Here is a 19,540-nt window from a genome sequence, read left to right as displayed (position 1 = left end):
CCGTGCTATACTTTGCTCAAGCATTTTCCACTCGTGAGATGGATGCGACATACAGTTGTTTCGTTTTTATTATACTCGTATAATTAAAGAGCGTTGCAGTTGCTTCGCGGTTATTTTAAACGATCTTCCAAAAATAATTCAAGCTTCAGACTAATCGATCTCGAACAGTGCAACTGCTTCTTCTATACCTCTCAACGATTTCTTGGGCACACATAGCTACCCACACACACACACACACGCCATTTCCAGGCTACTGCCCGTAGGACAGCCTTAGCTATACACAGAGCTTACTGCGGTTTGTTTAGTTTAGCGGTGCGCACACGTATACACATACACGTTTACCTCGCACACATTCGCGGACGCCACTGTGTGTGTATACGTAGGAGAAAGACAAGCATCGAAGCAGCGGTAGACGAGGAAGGTAGCTCTGCTCGGCGATGAAAAAGATCGTCTCGTGTGCTGTATACGCTGGGCCAAAGACAAACCGAAGCCAGCAGCGGGAAAGAAAATAAGGAGGAGGCTCTTCAAAGACAAACAGACGCGAGAAACGACGCGCTGGTATGGTAGTTTTCAGTCGCGCAGGTGTCGATGCAGTGTAAGCGCAAACTCGCGGCTGCCAAAAAAAATCGATCGCGAAGACGTCCCGCGCGTCGACGCAACGATTCGAACTATATAGCCGCAGCTCCGACAAATCGTCGGAATAAACGAGAGCCTGTGCGGCGCAATATATCTCGCCTCGTGGTTCCCTTAATAAAGCAAAAAAGCCGAGCATCCAGCATATGGCCGCAAAGCTACAGCGAGAGAGAGAGAGAGAGAGAGAGAGAGAGAGAGAGAGAGAGAGAGAGTTACAGCACAGCCCGATATAAGCCAAATTAAGCGCGCCAGGAAGAAAAATGTCCTCTTTCCTCCCAAAAAGCGCGTTCCTCCGCTTCTCCTCTTCTTCTTCTTCCCTTAGGGGAAATCCGAAGGAGACAAATAACTCGACTCTACCGCCGGGATAAATAACGGAGCCGGCTGCAATTTGTCCGGGATTACACGCGCAAGATGCACTTCCGCGCATGTGAAAATAATCCGCATAGCTAACGAGGCCGAATTTTTCCTACATGATAATGGAGTTTAATTGTTCGAGCGCATATAGCGCGTATGTAGAAATAAACATAAACTAGTCCGAGCGAAGGGACGCGTATTGTGCGAGTAGGCGTATTGGCCGAAGTTAAACGAGGTTATGGATTTAATTTACGCGAGATTTGGGAAATTTCATGGTAATCCAATTGTGGAATATACAGTATATAACGACTCTGCGATTCAAAATTAAATCCGACAGATGCGGGAATTCGCGCGCGCGAATAATAAGCGAAGCTCGCTCTCGATAATTATATATGCATCGAATTATCACTTCTAGCTCTATTTCCGGCTCTGTGTATATATATATAGCTATACCGCCGTCGAACCTTCGATATACATATATGTAACGTCTCTCTCTCGAGAGAGCAACACACGTCCGTATCTCCGCATGAGCGCGACGGTAGAGCAGTCCGGTCACGTTTTTCGCCGACACTCGGGGAAAATATGACATCGATGCCGACGATTCTCTTCTCCTTCTTCGCGGAAGCCTCGATCAGAGACAATCAGTGTGTGAGGAGAGAGCCGTGACGACCACTTTGCCGCTCGAGGCTTTGTCTCGCCTCGCCGATCACGACGTGTTATAATCGGTCGAAACAAATTTTTTTCTCTGCCATGAAAACTCGGGTCAAACTCGGGCGAGTGTGCAGCTATTGTACGCCTGTACGGATGAGTAAATGCATCATGTAAAAAAGGCACTGGCTATTGGATCCGACAGCCGCACGACGACTGCGTTCTTTGTGTGTTTACAGCTCTCTCTCTCTCTCTCGCCTCTTTCACGGCTGTCGGGTTTTATTTTATCGTAATGGCCCTGTATAGCCGCACGTTGCGCGTATAAGCTTCGTCGATATTCTGTTTCTTCGAGGATAAACGCGGCGTGAAATTTACTGCCTCGTGTGCGCAATTACGAAAACAGTCGGTATCTATCTCTCTCTCTCTCGAAAAGTGTGTAACGATCACGTCATAAACGCATAGATACAGGCGTATGAGAAAGCAGTGCCAGCGAACAACGGCCCCATTAAAGTCGGCCAGCCGAGGAGGAGAACAAAGTAAATTACGGCGGACGAGAGAGAGAGAGAGAGAGAGAGAGCCAAAAGAACATCGGCATTGCGAACACGTCCTCGTGGATCCATCGATCGGTGATTGGCCCCCAGGAATTTCGAATTCTCGACGCTCGAGCGCGCGCGTGTGTCTATATATAGCTATATCTGTATACGCCAGGCGGAGAGAGAGAGAGAGAGAGAGAGCGGCGAGAGGACTTAAAGGAAGGGTGGGAGTCAAGAGGGACGAAGTGTCTGCGGAGTCTCGAGTTGAGTCGAGTTCGCGCGACTTCGACTTGCGGTGCTTGATTTATTTACGCCCCCCGCGCTCGAGAAAGACACACACACACACACACACACACATAGATGAGGACTCTCGCGTGTGTGGACGGTTGATCGACAGCTCCGGGGGAGACTTGATTACAGCTCGATGTTCGGGGGATTTATTCTGGGCTTCGTATATCGTATATACGTGCTTATACGACGTTCTGATAACTTACGCGTCTCGACAACGACGAAGACGAAGGTATGCGCGGGACTGACCTGAAAGAAAAAGAAGACACGCGCGCCATGTAGCAATGATTTTTTTACAGTGATGTATGTATGAGCTGTAGCCTTACATCCCAGCGAAGAAAAGGAGACAAGTGGATCTTCCCCGCGCGATCGTATATATATATATATAACCCTCTTCGCTTTTTACGACAGTCGCGCGAAACAGCAGCGCAGCGTCTCTGCCGCTCGATTAAATCTCGACAAAGGCCCAATTCGCTCGAAAGGGGCCAAGCGCTCTTGCGGTGCGTTAAAAGAGAAGCCATAAATTTCGCAGGAGCTTGCGGACCTAACGAATCGTTATTTTGTTCGGATGTGTATACGCGTATACTTTATATCGGAGCCAATGTTGTCGAAAAATTAATCGCGAAGCGTTCGTTCAGCATCGATTCGATGAGCAGCTCTTGAATTGACACGATCCAATCCGTCATCCACCCGGCCGATGGCTGCATCCCCGAAAGATAAAAACAATCGATATCGGTGCACGGCAGCTCCTTCGCGCAACCCTATCCCTATCTCGTAAACCCGAGAGAACAAAGAACATCAACGGGGAGAGATCGATCTTGTCTGCAGCGTCTCGCGACTCTTATTCTCCGTACAAGCTGGATGCTGGGAACGTCGTACGTTAGGTTGTGAGGCGAAAAGCCTGAAAACCAAAGCACCTGTATAAAAACACACGACGACGACAACAACAACAACAACGGAGGCAGCCGTCTATCTTTTAAAAAAGCCGAGCGACGAGAGCTTTAATTAAAGCTCTCGTCTCTCTTGCCGGCGGCGGGATCTAAATAAAACGAGAGCAAGTGGCAAAGCAGCGGCGGCCGCGCGCGCGAGTATAATCGATACCCAAACGCTAATCCAAACAACCCTTTCAGCCATTACACCTCCGACACGCAGAGGCGGGCTACCGCCTTATAGCCGCACCAGCACACCGCCGCCTCTTTCTACACATCGGCGAAACGATAAAAGCGAACGATCCCCAGCAACGGCGGCGGCAGTAGCTCGATAAGGTTCTTTAATAACACCTTTCTCTCTCTCTCTCTCTCTCTCACTCTCGGCGCTTTTGTGCGCGCGCGTGCGGGGGCGATGTATATAAAACGCGATTATTTCGCGCCTTTGTCGTCGACGATTCAAATGAGCGCGCGGCTTTACGAGACACCGTTTACAGTGGCTAGTCGAAGAAAATCGGATTTCCAGCTGATTTAAATTTCCCGCGCTCTTTGTTATACCTCCTCTCACGAGTACGTACACGCCGTAGTAGTTTGCGAGCTGAGAGGCAAGCATATTACTGTACGCAATCCCTCTCTCCCTTTCTCGCAACAGTCGCACTATTAATATTCCAAAGAAATTTGATTCACTGCGTATAATCAGCTCTAAAGCGTCGCGGAATCAGTCATCCTCCTCCTCGCTTTAATTAAACGCTGCCTCTCTTTCTCTCTCTCTCTCTCTCTCTCTCTCTCTCGGGATGGAGAGCAGCAAAGAAGCCGAAGAAGAAAAAGAAGATGATACGCAATCAAAATCTTCTCCGCACACGGCTCATTAATCACGCGGCGGCCTCCCCCGCCCCATTGACGAAAAGCCCGCGTGTGTATACGTCGCGGCGCATTAATAACCCATTCAGCAGAGAGTCGCGCTCGCGGACGATTTGTCAATCGAAAACAAAAACTCTCTCTCTTGCAGGATAAATCACGGCGTCATCTTTTCCCCTCATCTTCCCCCGTCTATTCTCTGCGTATACGCGAGCGCATATAGAACAGTAGAGAGAGAGAGAGAGAGAGAAAGGGTCCAACCCGATCAACGGGGTCGATCCGTGAATAAGTCAGCCTCTGCTTATCCCGCGATTTGCCCGCAGAGCGCCAAGGGACGGCAGCTCGTTACGCCAAGCGCCCACATGATAATACCGCAAACGTACGTACACTACAGGTATATCCTCCGCATTATAATAATACGGGAAAAAAAGATTCTTGGCCCCGTTGCGTATCAAGACGTGCTGCACGCGGAAGAGGGAGTGTAGAGGAAGGAACTTGCTCTTGGCAAGCTTTCAGCGCAGATAAGAAGGAGGATTTATCGCCGAATCGCTTGGCGAGTAGTCAGCTGCGCTGCAGCGCAGAGGATGGCTCGTTCTACTCGTGGAAAATGAACTTTTTTATCTTCGCCGACGACGGCGACGACGTGCGTGCGAGAGAGAGAGAGAGAGAGAGAGAGTTTTCGTTTCAGTGGCTCGGGGGATGAATTGGCCGTATACGTATAGGCGGAATGGCGCCACCGCACCCGGGCTTAATTATTGGGACGAGAGATGGACGCGGTGATTAGCCACCGGTAATGGTTATTGGGGGCTTTTCTTTTCGCCGGGAAATTCGACGCCTCTGTCTTTCCTTTCATCTTTTCTCCTTCTCCGTGTGTGGATTATTGTTCACGACGAAAATAAGAACGTCGCCGCACACGACGCGAAAAGAGTACACACATAGCGTAGGCGCTACTGCTATTATCGCCGCGCATACATCGATCGATCGATGCGTCGGGGGAATTACGCGTAATATATCGCCGCTGGCGGTATACGGTTAAGTAGGATGAGCCTCCGCACGTTGGCTTGTTAATGCCTCGCATGGCTGCTCCGCTGCTGACCTAGTCGCGATTAAAAGAGCTCGCTCTCTGTACACACCGATAAGAGACTTAATGTGTCGCGCGCGACCGTTACTATACAGATAACGCCGCTGTACTGTATACGCTCGAAACTATCCGCCGATTTGGCCCCGAACTATGCCAACTTCTTTCCAGACTGGAAATAGAGCTTTGGTACAGAACATAGCTCTCCGCGCAGATTCTTCGAAGCATCGACGGAGCGCAATAATCCCGAGTCTATTCTCGCGTTCTACGGACTTCTCTCCGGCTAATTAATTAAGTTCGTCCTCCAACTCTTGAGCCGCTGCAGTATAGTTCCGTGGGAGGCAAGCGAATAAGTTTACACACGGCAAACACGACTCGCGAATTATGCATAGACGGCCGAGCGTGTGCTTCTCGATCGGGCAATTCATACACGTTTCTCATACGGAACGATCCGTTCGATATTTTTTCTCTGGCTTTTCGAGACAGGGAAATGAAACGCGCGAGAGCATAATTATACGCGTTCCGATAAATCCGCGGCGCAAGTGCGCGACAGGTGCGCCGAACGAGCGGTGTGCGTGCGCGGAAAGAGAGAACCAGGTCGTGTACGACGACGAGGTAGGGGAGCGGGGCATTGCGTTGTTATTATTCTTCCGCTTTTCTAATTAATTTTTGTTCGTAGAGATAATCGCATCCGCGAGTCTGGCCAGTGCCGAGCTTGACTACTTACACTCGTTATACCGCCGCCGAGGATTTTTCTGCGCGCGGAATTTCGAGGCGAAGAGAAGCCGCCACGACGTCGAAAAGCGAAAAGAAGAAGAAGCCGCAAGCGTATATAATAAGGGAGCGAAAAATCTCTCGAACAACGGAAAAAATCGCGTAGTACAAAAACAAGGGGGTATAGGGCAACATAAATCAAGAACAACGGGCAAAAAGAGAAGGTAACGAGAGGGAAACCTCCTCTGGTCGGCTTTTTATGCCATTCGCTGATGCGACGTCGTTACCGCGCGTCTCGAGGTCGATTCGGACAATGGGCCTCTGTCTTTCCTCTCTCACTCTACATTGCTGCACGCGCGTGTTTTTTCGAATTTCCCCGCGCGGTCATTAAAACACTCTGCATAATCGCGCGCGGACGCGATGTTTTCCCGAATCTCGAAGGGAAAAACCCTCGATACGCACGTGGTCATCCCATCGCAGTGATGAAAAAAAATAAGCCGTAGGAAGTCAGGTAATTTGTTATAAATATTAATCAACCCCTCGGCGGCTGTCAGTGCGGCCATAATATTCCAGTGTGCCCGGATATTTCCAATTCCTCGTTATTTCCCCACGTGTGTATGTGTGTGAGCGGATGTGTATATATATATAGGACACGTCCCTTCGCATTTCGAGCCATGCGCGCAGCACGAAAAAGTCAGAGCGAATAGCGCTTTGTTAATGGCAGGCGTGATGGAGCGTTATATGCGCGGGAGAGACTGTATAAGAAATTACGCGTAGGAGGGATACGTGAAAGCTATTGTTGATTTTGTTTATTGCGAGATGTGTATAGGGCAGATGATGGGACGAATAGGATTCGAAATTCCGCGCGGGAGTAAATTGAGATATCAGCGAAAACGTAAATCCGCGAATATTCGAAATTCGCGCTCGCTGATTGAATATTCGTACATTCAGCCACTGCAACAAGTTCATTCGAATTCGGCTTCATCAAAACGCGTGAATACTATATACACGCGGCGCGGCGTAATGATTTTCGGTTCGTCATTACGATAGTAATATGAGAGGAGGAAAACAAGGCGCCCCCGGGTATACAGATCGATTAAGCGGACGATCGAGGCGGGAAATTACAAGCAGAAAACGAGAGGCGCATCGCGTGTGGGCATATATGTATATAGCGAAAAATATACACGCTCTCCCGATAACGACGCACGAGGTTAATAGTATGGGGCGTTAATCTGCTATCCTAATAATCGCGTAATTTGCGATAAACCTGCGGCGCTATTTCGGAGACGATTATTTTCCGATGGATATCGCGCCCATCATCACGTGTCTGTGTGTGCGTGCGTTGCGGAGATGAAATGTTATTTCGAGAACGCGCAGGCGAAATAAGTCGAGCGTAAATATACAGGCGCAAAAGTTAAGCTAGCATGTGTATAACGTATACGCGTACAGAGACAGCAAGTTGTAAGGCGGATAATTTTGTTTGGCTTTAATTATGTGCGCTCGCCGGTTTAACATTGGATTAAGAGTTTACGCTAGGATTTAACGCATTGTCTATGCATTAGCCCCTAGTTCCCTCTCTGCAGCCCGCCACTGCTGCTCTCTCCGTGTGTACGCGAATTTCGAAACATTTTTAGGGGGCTATACCGTTGTCCTGAGCCGTCCTTAATTTTGACGCATCGCGTCGTCTGTCCGACCTACATGCAACCTGTGCCGGAAAACGATGCGACCGAAAGACGGAGAGAAGTTATAACGAATGACGCCAATCGTCGGCGTAATCCGCGGCTTTCTCGCGAAAGAGAACGACGACAAATTAATCCCAATTAATCAATACCTGCGAGAGCGCCAGAGAGATTACCTTACAGCCTATTTTTTGCGCCTCGGTTGACGAGCATCAGAATATATAGCCTCGTTATTTTCCGCCTTAGGAAAGAAAGGACGCGCGCGACTGCAGTGATGCGACTTATCGCGGAACTATGTGCTGCATCTACTCTCGCGGATCTCGAGATTCCCTTAAGCTCGACTTTACTCGTTACAAATCGCTCCGCGGATTGTCGATTCAAGCCGTGGGATCGAGGCTTCCTTTAGTCTTGTGGTCACGTGAAACATAGAGAAAAAAAAGCATGAAAATACGCAAATCTAGGACGAAGCATCGACTTGAACCGGTGGCTGTAATTCACGTGTTTCTCGCACTGATATGAGTATATCAACTTGAACAAGTTCGGGTCTATTCCACGCGCTAAAACGCTTGAAAAAGAAACTTTATCAATCAAAGCTGTGAAATATTTGGCCTCAAACCCACACACACACACCACTATTTGGTACGATAACACAATAAGGGCCGCAAGCATGCGCAGATGCGCGCGCGAATGATTTCCCGTGTGTACGTATGTTATCGTGCGCGCGAAAACTTTGCGCAACGAGCTGACCCGGTCCTCGCTGTTTAATCTCGGGAATTTCCAGGCGCGCGACCTGCTCATACTGGTCAAATTAACCTGCGGACTATGCAATCTGCAAGCGACGGCTTTGGAATCGGAGATTCGTGTGACTCGAATTTTTTTGTCAAACATTGTTATAGCAAGTCAAAAATACACACACACATCCGCACCCGTACCTCTATTTACTTTGCAAATATTGATTTGGAGTAACATCTGAATGCATCAGCCTGTGTATAAACGTATCGATTATTCCTGAATATTTGTAAACGCGCGTGTGCGGTCCAAAGCAGTGTGTTTTTAAAAAACGTTTGACTGGTTTGAGGCGCATTTTGCATGCCCAATATTTTCCTCGTTGGCGCTTTATTTACGACTAGCTTCTCTCATCGGAATCGGGCAACAATGCGCGGGTACCTGTCGCTGACGTGATTTTCTGACGCGGTCAGGCGGGCAATGCGATGAAATTTTTTTTTTCGGTACGCGGAATATATACTCCCCCTTTTAGAGGAGGTCGATCGCGGGGCTCGGAGAATCTGCGCATAGTTTCGCAACTGATTTCTAAGGCGGTTCGACGCCGGGAGAAAATGTAATTAAAATAGTTAGGAAATGAGTCCTCGGCTTTTTTTATGCGCAACGGTAGAATTTTCCGGATAAAAAAAAGGACGCGCGCAGAGTAAACAGCGCCCCTTGCAAACACAACGAATAGTCCCGAGGGCCGATCGTAAATATAACCAGTGCAGCGCGAACGTTCGTTCCGACCTCTTTTTTCGAACGGCCAAAACGCACCCGCGAGGATCCAGTGAATACGTGTGTGTGTGTGTGTGTGTGTTATACGTCGTTCGGAGAGACGGCGTAACGTCAGAGCCGGGGAATAACGAGCTAGTGATTTCATCGATTTCCCGGAATTGGTATACCGAAGTTGTTGGCCTCGTGCGAGCCCGTTATACAGAGAACACACGAAAAAAGGATTGATCGCTGCACAAACTCGCTGTGTCTGGAAGCGAAGCCTAACAGGATTCTCAGCCGGTGGTAAATTTTCCGAAGCCCCAGCGCAGCGAGCGCATAACTTCAATTAGCTTTTGAGTAACGTCGCGGAGAACGCGTGTAAAACTCGGACTCGACGGAGGAGAAACTGTGTTGGAATTAAGGCACCGGCTGCTCTACCGCGCGAAATAATAATGACGACTCTTTGTCTTGTACAGCGAGAAGCGAGGAAACGTTCCTTTTCTCCTCTTTGCAGTTTGGACTTTGGACGCCGCCGCCGCGGATGAAGTTTGCCCGAGCGATTAAGGGAATTTGCATTCGACGGGTTTTACTCTCTCTCTCTCTCTCTCTCTCTCTCTCTCTCTCTCTCTCTCTCTCTTGAACTTGCTTGCTAGCGAGCGGTTATGCGCGAGATTTCGCTTCATTGCGCCTTCTCTTGTTGTTGTTTCTGGAATTGACGTTGCGGTAATTCGGATGGAAGTATACCCACAGCGTTATTGCCTATAAATTTACATTTTGCATTGATTAAACATTTCTCTTTTATTTTTATATCAGAGAAAAATCTCGACATACCCACTATACCCTTGACGGCAGCACACAGAATACATACAATTTTAAAAGGATCTCGATCGTAAAATCCATGTACGCGATAATCAGATTCAGCATCGTCGGGGGCTGTCTCGGCCTCAAAGACCCGGGCGCGTTTCATACGAATATTGCGCGGCTCTCATGAATAAAATTCGACCTCGGCTCGAAATCTCGGATTCCAATAAGCAGATACGCGCACATCCCTCGGACACACCTCCAATTCCATGTAGCTGTAGTTTTTCAGTTAACCGGTGGGAAGCATACAACGACGACGTTATATTAGAGTTGAAGAAAAATTTTGTCCCTCCAAAAGCAAAGGAAAAAGAAGAAAAGACGAATCCATCCATCTCTCGTTCGTTTCATTAATCGACGACGACGAAGCGCCCCCCCCCCCCCTCCAAAACAAGCCAATGAAGATTTTTTTCCAGCCCGACGACGTTCGATCGCGCACAAGCCGAGAGAGAGAGAGAGAAGAAAAGTCCTCGTCGTCTCGTGTTCTCCCCATTCCCGACGACGACGTGCTGTACACACGTATATATCTATACGACAAAAAAAGGCCCGCGGGCAAAGAGTGTAGTAGACGGGAGAGCTCGGGAAATCGAAACGTACGCGGCCGGAGCTTTTTCGAGAGACTAGTACGTGGAAAATGCGCGCTGGATGTTTCTGTTTTTTTTTTTCGTCCATTTTTCGGCGCTGTGGTTCATCTCCCCTGCGGTTTAAACTTTTTTTTTTTGCTATTGTATCTTGGCAAGGAACGAGACTTTATGTCATCATTAGTTTATAGATAAAGCAGTACTATTTTTCATACCCACACGCGCGCGCACGAAGCTTACACGCAGTAAAAATACGGATAATCGAAGGTGAAAAGCTTAAAGCTCAGCGACGGCGTGAATGTTCTTCTGCACAATGCGATTATATTAACAAGCCTAAAAATACCTCGATATAAATACATCTTGCCCGATAATCAATAAATTACGTGAGAGCCGAACATATGACGGCGGTATATTATACACCGCATACGAATCTCCTCTCCCATCCGCGAAGAAAAAACTTATTTTCCCCGCAGTCATCGTCAAACACGAGCTCTGAAGATTTACCTTATTGTAGGAGTAAATTACACAAAAACGCAACACGTGTACGACTACACACACACACGCACACACACACACACAGAGCGCGTTAATCCTCGCGAGTTTTTAGAAAGCGGTGTGTAACGCGACAGAAAAGAAAAAAAATCTCCTCTCGCATGCTTCCTGAGCTCGGAGAAAGCGCGCGAGGAAAACAGCGGCTCAAAGGATATACGAAGAATTAGCGCGCGGAGTCGGAAAGGTCGACTGTCTGCGCCCGCGCGTGTATGTCTGTTATTCTCCACAAAGACGAGTAATTTGTCGGAAGCGGAGAGAGAGAGAGAGAGAGACGAAGGCGTCTCATTTATTTCGCGGAATCTTTTCCCTATCCGTTATGCGAATGTCTTCGTTGTGTTAATTAAGCGACGCGTGTGTGGCGGAGAGTCGTGTATTGTCTCCGAAAATGAAAAATTCTGCAAAGGGCCGAGAGAGAGAGAGAGAGAGAGAGGGGTGGGGGAAACAAAGAGGTCTAATTATTCGGAGGATCGCTATCGACGATCCGTCCCTGGGAAATTAAACTCTCCCGTTTGACGCCGTGCGCGAATAGCGGTTGGGATCGAGAAATGACAGCTTTCTCTCTCCGCGTATTATACATACGTATATATACAGGTGTACGCGATCGACCACCGTACACACAAAGGCGTAGAAATCCGGTCGGGCGTGAAAACTTTGCTCGCCATACCTTCTTACGGTGTGTATGGGAAGAGGAGGACATAGCGCGCACAGACGCCAAGTAGAAAAAGCAAGCTACAGTCCCATAACCCCAAAAAGCCCGCACGCACGCGAGGTCCCGGCCGACGAGCGAAAGCTCTCGGCGTGTGCTGCGCATCCTCTTTCTCTCTCTCTCTCTCTCTCCCCTCGGCGTCGCAGCTTCCCTCCCCCCATCGTCTCTCCGGAACACACAGTGAGAGCTAGCGCGCAGGGGGAAGTCGAGAAGATGCGTGGCGGCGCGCGCGCACGTCCCGGCACCGCAGTGGCCGCACGGTATACCTTCCGCACTAGGTTCTCTTAAAAGTACGCATCAGCTATATAGGTACCTATACTTCAAAGGCTCTCACCTGGCGTTCTCGACGGCAGCATCGGCGGCGAAGACGGCCCGGCGACAGCGCTGCGGCAGCTCATGCTTCTTCCTCTCTGGCTCTCCGCACAAACAACAACTCTCTTCCTCCGTGTATACCCCCTACATGCTGTATCCGAAGAACTGCACCACGCGCGCACTTGTGTGTACAATACACATACACGTATATAGATACGACGAGAATGACAAGGACGACCGGCGATCCCGACGCTGCTTCACACTCGCGGAAGGTTCGGCTCGCGCGCGCCGGACCGTGTGTATATATCGATGCGGGAGTAGATCCGGCAACACCCCGCGGTACACACTCTCTCGCTCTCGCGGCGCCCCTCCCCTGCTTCCCTGCTTCTTCTTCTTCTTCTTCGTCTCTTCCGCGAAGTCCGTCTCTCGCAGGCGCAGCTGTCCGTCCGAAGAATAGAGCTGCTCGAGCCCGGGTCCGGTGGCGGCACTCACACGGCGTCCAGCAGCAGCATCCACGCGGAGGGGGAGGGGGGAGGAGACAACCAACCCGCTCTCGCTCTCTCTCCCTCTCTCTCTCTCTCTCTCTCTCTCTCTCTCTCGCTCGCTCTGTCCCGTGTACCTGCTGCAAGCTGCGAGCTATACACGCCCGTGGCAACGACTGGCCGACTACTGATGCTGCGGCCGCTGCGCTGCCCCTTCTCGCCGGCGCAGGCTCCGCCGAGATCTCGCGCCGGGGAGTGTGCGCGAGAGGCTGCGATCTGTGCGTAGACGCGGTGCCGATGTCGAGGGGTAAATGTGGGAGAGGGAGTGCGTTACATAGATGTACTTAGTGTATACTGGGGATGACGGGGACGCTTTCCGCGGAGGTTGCTGGCGCTGCGAGACCGCCGGCGGAGAGTTTCCAGGAAAAGGGCCGGGCTGACTCGAGCGCGCGAGGCGGGAAAGTAAGAACGTTCAAGGTCTCCGATGTGTTATGATGATCAATTTCGAGGAGCGTCCTAGGAACGTAATTTTCGCTATCTCGTGATGAACCCTGTGCCCTTCACCTCGAGTATCTCATTTTTAGCGCGTTCATGGCTATATCACACACCCGTCTATTCGATCTATAATTAACTCGCACGCGTGTGCTCGAGCCTGCGCTGACTATTAAATATATGAAATGCGATAAAAGCCCACGTAATGAAATCGCTCGGACAACAAAATTACGCTTCTGTGCAAACATCGTTATACGCCGATCATGGACATCGGTCAGCGCTCGATCCTCATCACTCCGCGACGAACAACTCAAGGGTCACGAACGTCGTGGGATACCCACCTAAAAAATGCTCGGGAAATCCTCGTTAAATTCCAAGATCCCAATAAGAGAGAGAGATTTCAACTACTCGATGAAGCTCAGCCGGATAACCCTGAGCATCATCGGACTCTGGCCATTCAGAGAGAATATCCGCTGCTCCAACTTCAAGTTCGTCGTCATCCTGGTCTCCATCCTGATGACGCTTCTGAGCTCGCTGACGTTCGTCTATCAGACCGACGACGACGACAAGATGTTCCACAGCCTTATCAACAGTCTCTACATGCTGATGACTCTGGTGAAACTGCTGATGATGCGCTGCAAGAACGACAAGCTCGAGGTCATCCTGAGCGAGATGAGGATCGACTGGAGGAAGTACGAGAGGTTCTCCGACGGGAACAAAAGGCTGGTTGACCTGTACACCGGCAAGGCAAGGACTTCCAGTTTCGTGTGCATATTTTTCATGGAGTTTTCCATCACGAGTGAGTGAGAGAGTTTTCGTTTCGATGTAAACCGTGCGTGATGGCCAATGATCACGTTTAGTTCCAACGGGGCTGTACTTCTTCCAACAGCGTACTTCATTTCGAGGGTAGCCTACGCCCTCCAGCAACCGGCGAAAATCCGAGAGTGGGATCTGCCCTACACGGCAGTTTATCCGTTCGAGGTGACGTCGTCGCTCTTCGTGCCGATGTACCTGTGGCAGGTGTTCTCGGCCATGTGTCTCGGCTCCGTGACCATTTCCATCGACTGTCTTCTTGTGACGACGGCTTGTCACGCGACTGGGCAACTGGCTGCGCTTTGCGAGAATATCAAGAGCTACGGACATGAGCAAAGACATCGAGATGAGACTCTGAGCTCGGAAATCGAATGCTCCTGCATCAGGTGCATCATCGAGAGACACGTCGATATCGTCAGGTATGATGTAATATAATCGAGAGATTCGAATGGACGAATTTCCATGTAAGAGACACTCTGCCTTTGGTTCAGATACTGCAGACTGGTCGAAGACGCGTACAACCTCATACTGTTGACGGAATTCATTGGGACTACCTTTCAATTCTGTCTGCAAATGTACATCATCGTCGAGGTATGAATGCGCTGTTTTTATAAAACTCTATATGGATATGAACAGTGGTCTGAAAAATAGAATGTTAGCACTCCCATGATAAAAACATCGTCGGCTTACTATCCTTCTGCATCTACCTTCTCGTCTTCAACTTTCGACTGTTCATGTACTGCAACGTGTTCGACGCCATGGTCGAGATGGTAATTAGAGGCACTTGTTGTTGTCATGCATTGCTCAATTGTTCGAACGATCGATTGAATTTTCTGCTTTCTGTTGACAGGGCGAGAAGGTAGGAGCGAGCGCGTACGACATCAGTTGGTACGATTTTCATCCGGAAGCCGTTCGACAGCTCATGTTCTGTATTCTGCGAGCCAACAAACCTCTGAACGTAACGGCTGGAAAGTTTTTCAGTTTGAATCGAAATAGTTATAAAAATGTAAGCGGTTTCTCAATGTGCAATGCGCAACGGAGCGTTGTACGGTTTTTTCTGCTTTCAGGTGATTATGACGTCTTCATCCTATGCGTCCGTTTTGTTGTCAATAAAGTGATTTTTTTACAAAGTAATCGATCGATTTTCGCTCAATTTTATTGCCTTCTTTGGCTCGACTATTGTCCATGGTGCGCAAACTATAAAGGAGTCAGAACACGCAAAACCCGTCTAATGAGCGATCGTATGACGATCGCCTGACCAAATCCAACTTGTTCTACTTATAGTCTGCAATAAGTGAATGCGAGTTTTTAAAATTGACTTAGGTTGTTATAAATCGTTTATTACAAGGTTTTATGTTACACTAATAATAACTTTACATCAATAGGAACAGTAACCTACTAAATGTTTTAGATTATGCTTTTGTATAAAATGAAAAAAAATTTCTTTAAAATGTATTATGCTTAAAACACGCGCCGTTGATTAAAATGTACATATTGAGCAGCATAATGATTTATATGCTTTGATTCCAGTTAAAAAAGTTGATAACAATATTTAATAATCTATTGTCAAAATAAAAAAAGGTGAGTAAAATTAAATTTAAAAACATTTTCAGAATAAAAAAGTGATGATTTCATTGAGTGACTGTGATCAATGTCTAATATCATAAGGAAAGTTAGTTCGCTGATTTTTACTGAAACGCGTTGACGCTCTTTTTTTTATACTTTAAAAATTTCTCATAGATAGTAAAAATAATAATTGCTTAATCTAATAAACTCTAAGAGCTTTTTTGATTTCTCGGAATTAAACGACGTTTTTCTCGCTTTTTTCGTAACTTTACAAGCTATCTTGATTAAGAGCATCTTTTTTGGTATTTCATGGCTATTTCTTATAGTTGCAAAAATTATTATATTGGTAGAGATACTATAAGTTACTCATTGACACGAATATAATAAAATAATAAAAATATAAATTAACAATATATTGCTTAGGTATAAAAAACAAATAGCCTACTTCTTTGACGACGCTCTTCTTTTATTAAAGAGACTAAGATCTCTTAAAAAAATATCTTCTATGTACTTGAGTATTCTCATTAATTGCTGATTCATCAAGTGCACATCTCTCAAAAATATCTTAATCTATATAACACATCTTATGGTTGTAAAAAAAAAGATAACACGTTCAACACTAAAATGAAAAAATCATTCTCGTTTACTTCAAAATGTCACTTTCAAAAGTATTACGATATTAATGAGAAATCGCTCTACTTACTTAATAATTTAGCCCTATTGCTATCTCTATGACTCTCTGGCACCTTTAGATTAACGCTGATGAGTTTTCAAATGTTTCTCAAGCGAAGCTCGGTAACTGCAATTTGTTAGTCTTATATTTACGAAATTTATTACATTATGACTGTATGTTTCGTACAATACTCTTACCAGTATATTCTATCACAAATATTACATTTGTGTACAATACTTTTAGGACACCATGGAAGATGCTTTTTATGCGCTGAACTTTTTTTGAATTTCATAAAGCAAATCTCACACTCCACATCATACGGGCCTTGATTAACAAATACGAAAAATTATATTATTTGATGGATTTTTTTGTTGATTAAATTTTTTATATTTTTGAACAATGTATCACCTTTATGATATTCCGAAACATGATTTTTTAAAATTCGCTTGGTTCTAAACTTCTCAGAACAATCATGGCATTCGTACCTATAAAATTTGAAATTGGTCAACATTTTTTTTAACATAATAAAGTGAAGTAAAATTTATGAAAACAAAAATTACCTTTCAATGTTATTTACAGTAGCCGCTGTTTTCTTTTGCGAGGCTTTCATCGTTTGCCGACTAGAATCGTCAATTACATATTCGTTATTTCCTTGATTAATTCTTTTCATCTTGATGATCAATGGAGCAGGTGATCGTTTTACATCATGATTTACGTTTTGTATGTGCTCTAGTGTATCACACCTTGATTGAAAATCTATACCAAGTAAGTTTGACTTATTAGAGAAATTAAAACAAAGATTTGATTTCGGTTGTTTTTTCTCTTTCTCATTCAACTGACTTGAACTAATATGGGTCTCGTATTTCTGGAAATTATTTGTGCCAGAAATATTAACAAATTCATTATTGATTGGCACAGCGCTTGAAGTAACTTCTCTACTGGATTTTGTTTCTTGAGAATTTTCGTCTATAAAGCCTCCAAAACGATGCAATTCGTTTAAACTTTCAACCAAGGTACAGGAAACAGCTTGGAAAAAAGAATTCTTCTCTAGAGTTTGTTGTAAATGTGTTCCTTCTATGCCCCTCATCAAGTTCAACTCTAAATTAATTTGTTCACAGACAACATTTGTATTAAAAATAATTTCATTGATAACTGCATCATTCGATGTATTAAATAGATTTTCCATGCCAAGCTTTTTTGCATGTGCAGAGTATAAAAAAAGTTCTCTTTCTGCAATTTGACTTGGCGATAATACTGATTTTAAGGTACTTATTTTTTGGATATCTTGAAAGTCCACTTCATTGCCATTACAGTCTACTAGCCTCTTGCTTTCATTTATGGACTGTTGAGTTTTAATTCTTTCAGATGGATCATTCTCTATAGTTGGACTTAAGAGCTTGTCCATGTCAGACTCAACTATCTGTTCTCTTGGTTGCACGTAATCTAAATAATCCGCATTGGATAAATCGTCATCTTTGGAATTTGAAGAAGAAAAGTCATTGTATTGGCAAGAACTTTTTCTATGGATCATAACTTCATCCCCATAAGAGCAGCTACTAATAGATGCAAAGTTTTCATCATAATTAGGTGTCATTGGTTCTACAGCCTGATCTTTGGAAGAACTTTTAGTCTTTTTTGTTGTTTTTTTTCTTTTTAAGATGCTGCTCATTTTCACATTGGCAAAAGGGTTTCTTTTTTGACTTTGTAGCCTCTCTCTTTGGTTTTCTTTATTATAAGCTAATTTCTTTCTCTTACTCTTATTAATAGGAACGAAATCTTGTTGAGCATTCTTACTGTCATCCAAAAGTTCACTGAATCCATCTTCTTTAACATTATATGTTTGTTTTCTCTTATTCATATGTTTTTTATAAGATTCGATTTCTTCAGTCTTGTAAGGATCAAACTCATATTCAAGAGTAGCTCGAGTGCTTACAGTATCTGAAACCAAAGATGCAGTTTCACTCAGAGATGAAGTAGACAAAAATTGAACATTGCGGCCTTCTGCTGATAAATTATCAATCCTAATGCTATCAGAGCCACTTCCATAATAATTCAAATTATTTGCCTCATTAGAATTTCGAGATGACTGAGAATGCTGAATTGTGAAAGTATCTTCATGCTCTAATATTTCATCAACTAAATTGGATACAGTTTCATCTATATCATTTTGAACACTTGAGTATTCAAAATTCTCATTTTCTGTCTTCAAATGATTAATCTCGTTCGCATTCTGAATATACTGGACAGCTTCATTTTTACATAAGCTGCTGTTGCTTGACTTTATCTCATAGTCATTGAATTCATCATCATCCAAATGAGTAGTCAGATCAACCAGCGATCTGCTATTGATCATTGATTGACTGTTAGCATCAATTATATATATAATCTTCTCTGACAGACCAGTCTCACTTCGACTAGCACTTGCATTCTGCGCGTACTTCTCGTCGCAGCTTCTGCTATCAAAACTCTTGGATCTATCAAAAACCATTCCTCCGGAGTCACAAGCCAGTAAGCTCCTGCATTTGTAAGACTGGTAGTTGGCTGCATTTTGGAGATCCATATCTGAAAGCAATGATCTATCATCTCCAATTCAGAATTAACACGACGCCATCCTATCCCATAGTTCCCAACTGATAGACGATACATTCGAAAAAAAAACGTTCCTAATTCGAATTTCTAAGAGTATATACATCAGGCTGAGTCCTGCTGATTTTCCCTCCAAACGTTCGTCCCAAGGGGCCATCTTGCCGAAGACTCCCCGGCGTCCTGAAGCTTGCATCATAATAAACAGCTTACTTACCTTATCGCGATATGAAGATCCAGTGAAGACAACCACGAGCTGTTTTACAAGTGAAGTAGACGTCGGAAAAACGGTTGACCCTGCAGATAGATCCTCGCCGTTGATTAACCCATATCACATAGAGAAAATCCAACTCGGCGTAGACGGTGTTTCGCCTATACCTCTAATCGTCGCTTGCTCTGCATCTCGCGGAGACACAGTATATACCGCAAGCGACTCGCGCGCGCGACCGGTACGGACTGACTAACGCACGCAAGTGTGTGAAGAAATGCTCTTTTTCGAGCCGGTAACTATTAGTGTCCAATACTGTGACGATTGTTCGAAACAAAAGACGGGAGTCGGCGCTCTGTCTCTCTCTAGAAAAATGTAAACACAGTCGGCGAGCCGAAGGAGATCGAAACCGCGCTCGGATTTCACGCACTCACACGTGCGTTACGGTCGAATAAGTGTGTGTGTATATATATATATATATATACGGACTTAAACTTATCGGTGAGTTTGTGTCGTCGAATACA

General features: G+C 45.9%; 3 protein-coding genes across 3 annotated transcripts in view; 1 reads left to right on the top strand and 2 right to left on the bottom strand.

Annotated features, from left to right (window-relative positions):
* Positions 1 to 12,889, bottom strand: part of LOC100120322 (two pore potassium channel protein sup-9) — a 72,734-nt gene extending 59,845 nt beyond the window's left edge. Inside the window, exon 1 of the mRNA XM_008208051.4 lies at positions 12,222 to 12,889. The gene's annotated coding sequence lies outside the window, so the exon portion shown is untranslated. The remainder of the gene's footprint in view (positions 1 to 12,221) is intronic.
* Positions 12,890 to 13,521: 632 nt separating this feature from the next.
* Or298 (odorant receptor 298) lies at positions 13,522 to 15,104 on the top strand. The gene is made up of 6 exons (NM_001190783.1): positions 13,522 to 13,972; positions 14,063 to 14,405; positions 14,478 to 14,577; positions 14,646 to 14,756; positions 14,837 to 14,992; positions 15,054 to 15,104. The coding sequence occupies exons 1-6, from the start codon at positions 13,522 to 13,524 to the stop codon at positions 15,102 to 15,104; spliced, it is 1,212 nt and encodes a 403-aa protein (NP_001177712.1).
* A 768-nt stretch (positions 15,105 to 15,872) lies between these two features.
* On the bottom strand, positions 15,873 to 19,398 carry LOC100678166. The gene is made up of 6 exons (XM_008208033.4): positions 19,026 to 19,398; positions 16,786 to 18,787; positions 16,634 to 16,710; positions 16,423 to 16,549; positions 16,256 to 16,351; positions 15,873 to 16,171 (listed from the first exon to the last, which is right to left on the bottom strand). The coding sequence occupies exons 2-5, from the start codon at positions 18,783 to 18,785 to the stop codon at positions 16,306 to 16,308; spliced, it is 2,250 nt and encodes a 749-aa protein (XP_008206255.2). The 5' UTR covers positions 18,786 to 18,787; positions 19,026 to 19,398; the 3' UTR covers positions 15,873 to 16,171; positions 16,256 to 16,305.
* Positions 19,399 to 19,540: the final 142 nt, after the last annotated feature.

The sequence above is a fragment of the Nasonia vitripennis genome, chromosome 3, assembly GCF_009193385.2.
Source record: "Nasonia vitripennis strain AsymCx chromosome 3, Nvit_psr_1.1, whole genome shotgun sequence".
Classification (NCBI taxonomy): domain Eukaryota; kingdom Metazoa; phylum Arthropoda; class Insecta; order Hymenoptera; family Pteromalidae; genus Nasonia; species Nasonia vitripennis.
Note: the sequence above shows the minus strand (reverse complement) of the source record. Positions and strands in the feature narration are given on the sequence as shown.

Coding starts and splice junctions, on each gene's coding strand:
- Or298 (NM_001190783.1), top strand. CDS start 13,522: ATGCTCGGGAAATCCTCGTTAAATTCCAAGATCCCAATAAGAGAGAGA. Junction 13,973..14,062: donor CATGGAGTTTTCCATCACGA/GTGAGTGAGAGA, acceptor TTCTTCCAACAG/CGTACTTCATTTCGAGGGTA. Junction 14,578..14,645: donor AAATGTACATCATCGTCGAG/GTATGAATGCGC, acceptor ATAGAATGTTAG/CACTCCCATGATAAAAACAT.
- LOC100678166 (XM_008208033.4), bottom strand. CDS start 18,785: ATGGATCTCCAAAATGCAGCCAACTACCAGTCTTACAAATGCAGGAGC. Junction 16,711..16,785: donor ACTGTAAATAACATTGAAAG/GTAATTTTTGTT, acceptor CAAATTTTATAG/GTACGAATGCCATGATTGTT. Junction 16,352..16,422: donor ATTTGTGATAGAATATACTG/GTAAGAGTATTG, acceptor AACAAATTGCAG/TTACCGAGCTTCGCTTGAGA.